This window comes from Mycetomoellerius zeteki, unplaced genomic scaffold, assembly GCF_001594055.1.
Source record: "Mycetomoellerius zeteki isolate Tzet28-1 unplaced genomic scaffold, Tzet1.0 scaffold508, whole genome shotgun sequence".
NCBI classification, from domain to species: domain Eukaryota; kingdom Metazoa; phylum Arthropoda; class Insecta; order Hymenoptera; family Formicidae; genus Mycetomoellerius; species Mycetomoellerius zeteki.
In genome coordinates, this window is record NW_017257510.1 from 1 (window position 1) to 561 (window position 561).

Consider the following 561-nt stretch of genomic DNA (forward strand, 5'->3'; position numbering starts at 1 on the left):
CATCCGCAAAGACAGAATTCGCAACATAATCTCGAAGAGCTCCACAACAATTTGAGCGAAGCTAATGGTAGGATGCCCAGTATTTCTGGCAACGGTGTTGCTTTCCACGGTAACACTGGAACTCGATCGAACTCAACTAGGACAGGTAAATCCAGTGGAACGGCCCCTGACGCCGCGGAGCTTATTCTTTTGATCTCAGAGATCATCACACATTTCCAGAACGGCAACTGGCCTTGCATCTTCAATTTTGTTATCAGGTTAGTCAAGATTCTAAGCAATATGTTTGGGCCTCCCCCCTCTCCTCCTGGGGACGGGGGCTCAACTATCTATCCCGACTTTTCAGAGAATTATTTTTCACAGCAATCCCCAACATACAATGACCACTATGACTATGATCAGGAATTTAACGCTAGATTTCGTCACTAATGTGGAACCTTCGCGGGTGTCTCCGTTGGTCTCCCCGCTCGGCCCGGGGGGGAGGGGGCGCGGGCTCGTGCGTGTCGGGGGTTGTGTCCCCCATCGCCTCGCCGGCCTCGCCGTGTCCTTCTCGCCTGCGTGGGG

At 52.8% G+C, this 561-nt stretch overlaps 1 protein-coding gene across 1 annotated transcript in view; it reads left to right on the plus strand.

Annotated features, from left to right (window-relative positions):
* Positions 1–72: 72 nt before the first annotated feature.
* LOC108727555 (uncharacterized) overlaps positions 73–561 on the plus strand; it is a 4,148-nt gene continuing 3,659 nt past the window's right edge. The window contains exon 1 of the mRNA XM_018455709.1: positions 73–145. Coding sequence (XP_018311211.1) covers positions 73–145 — 73 coding nt within the window. The remainder of the gene's footprint in view (positions 146–561) is intronic.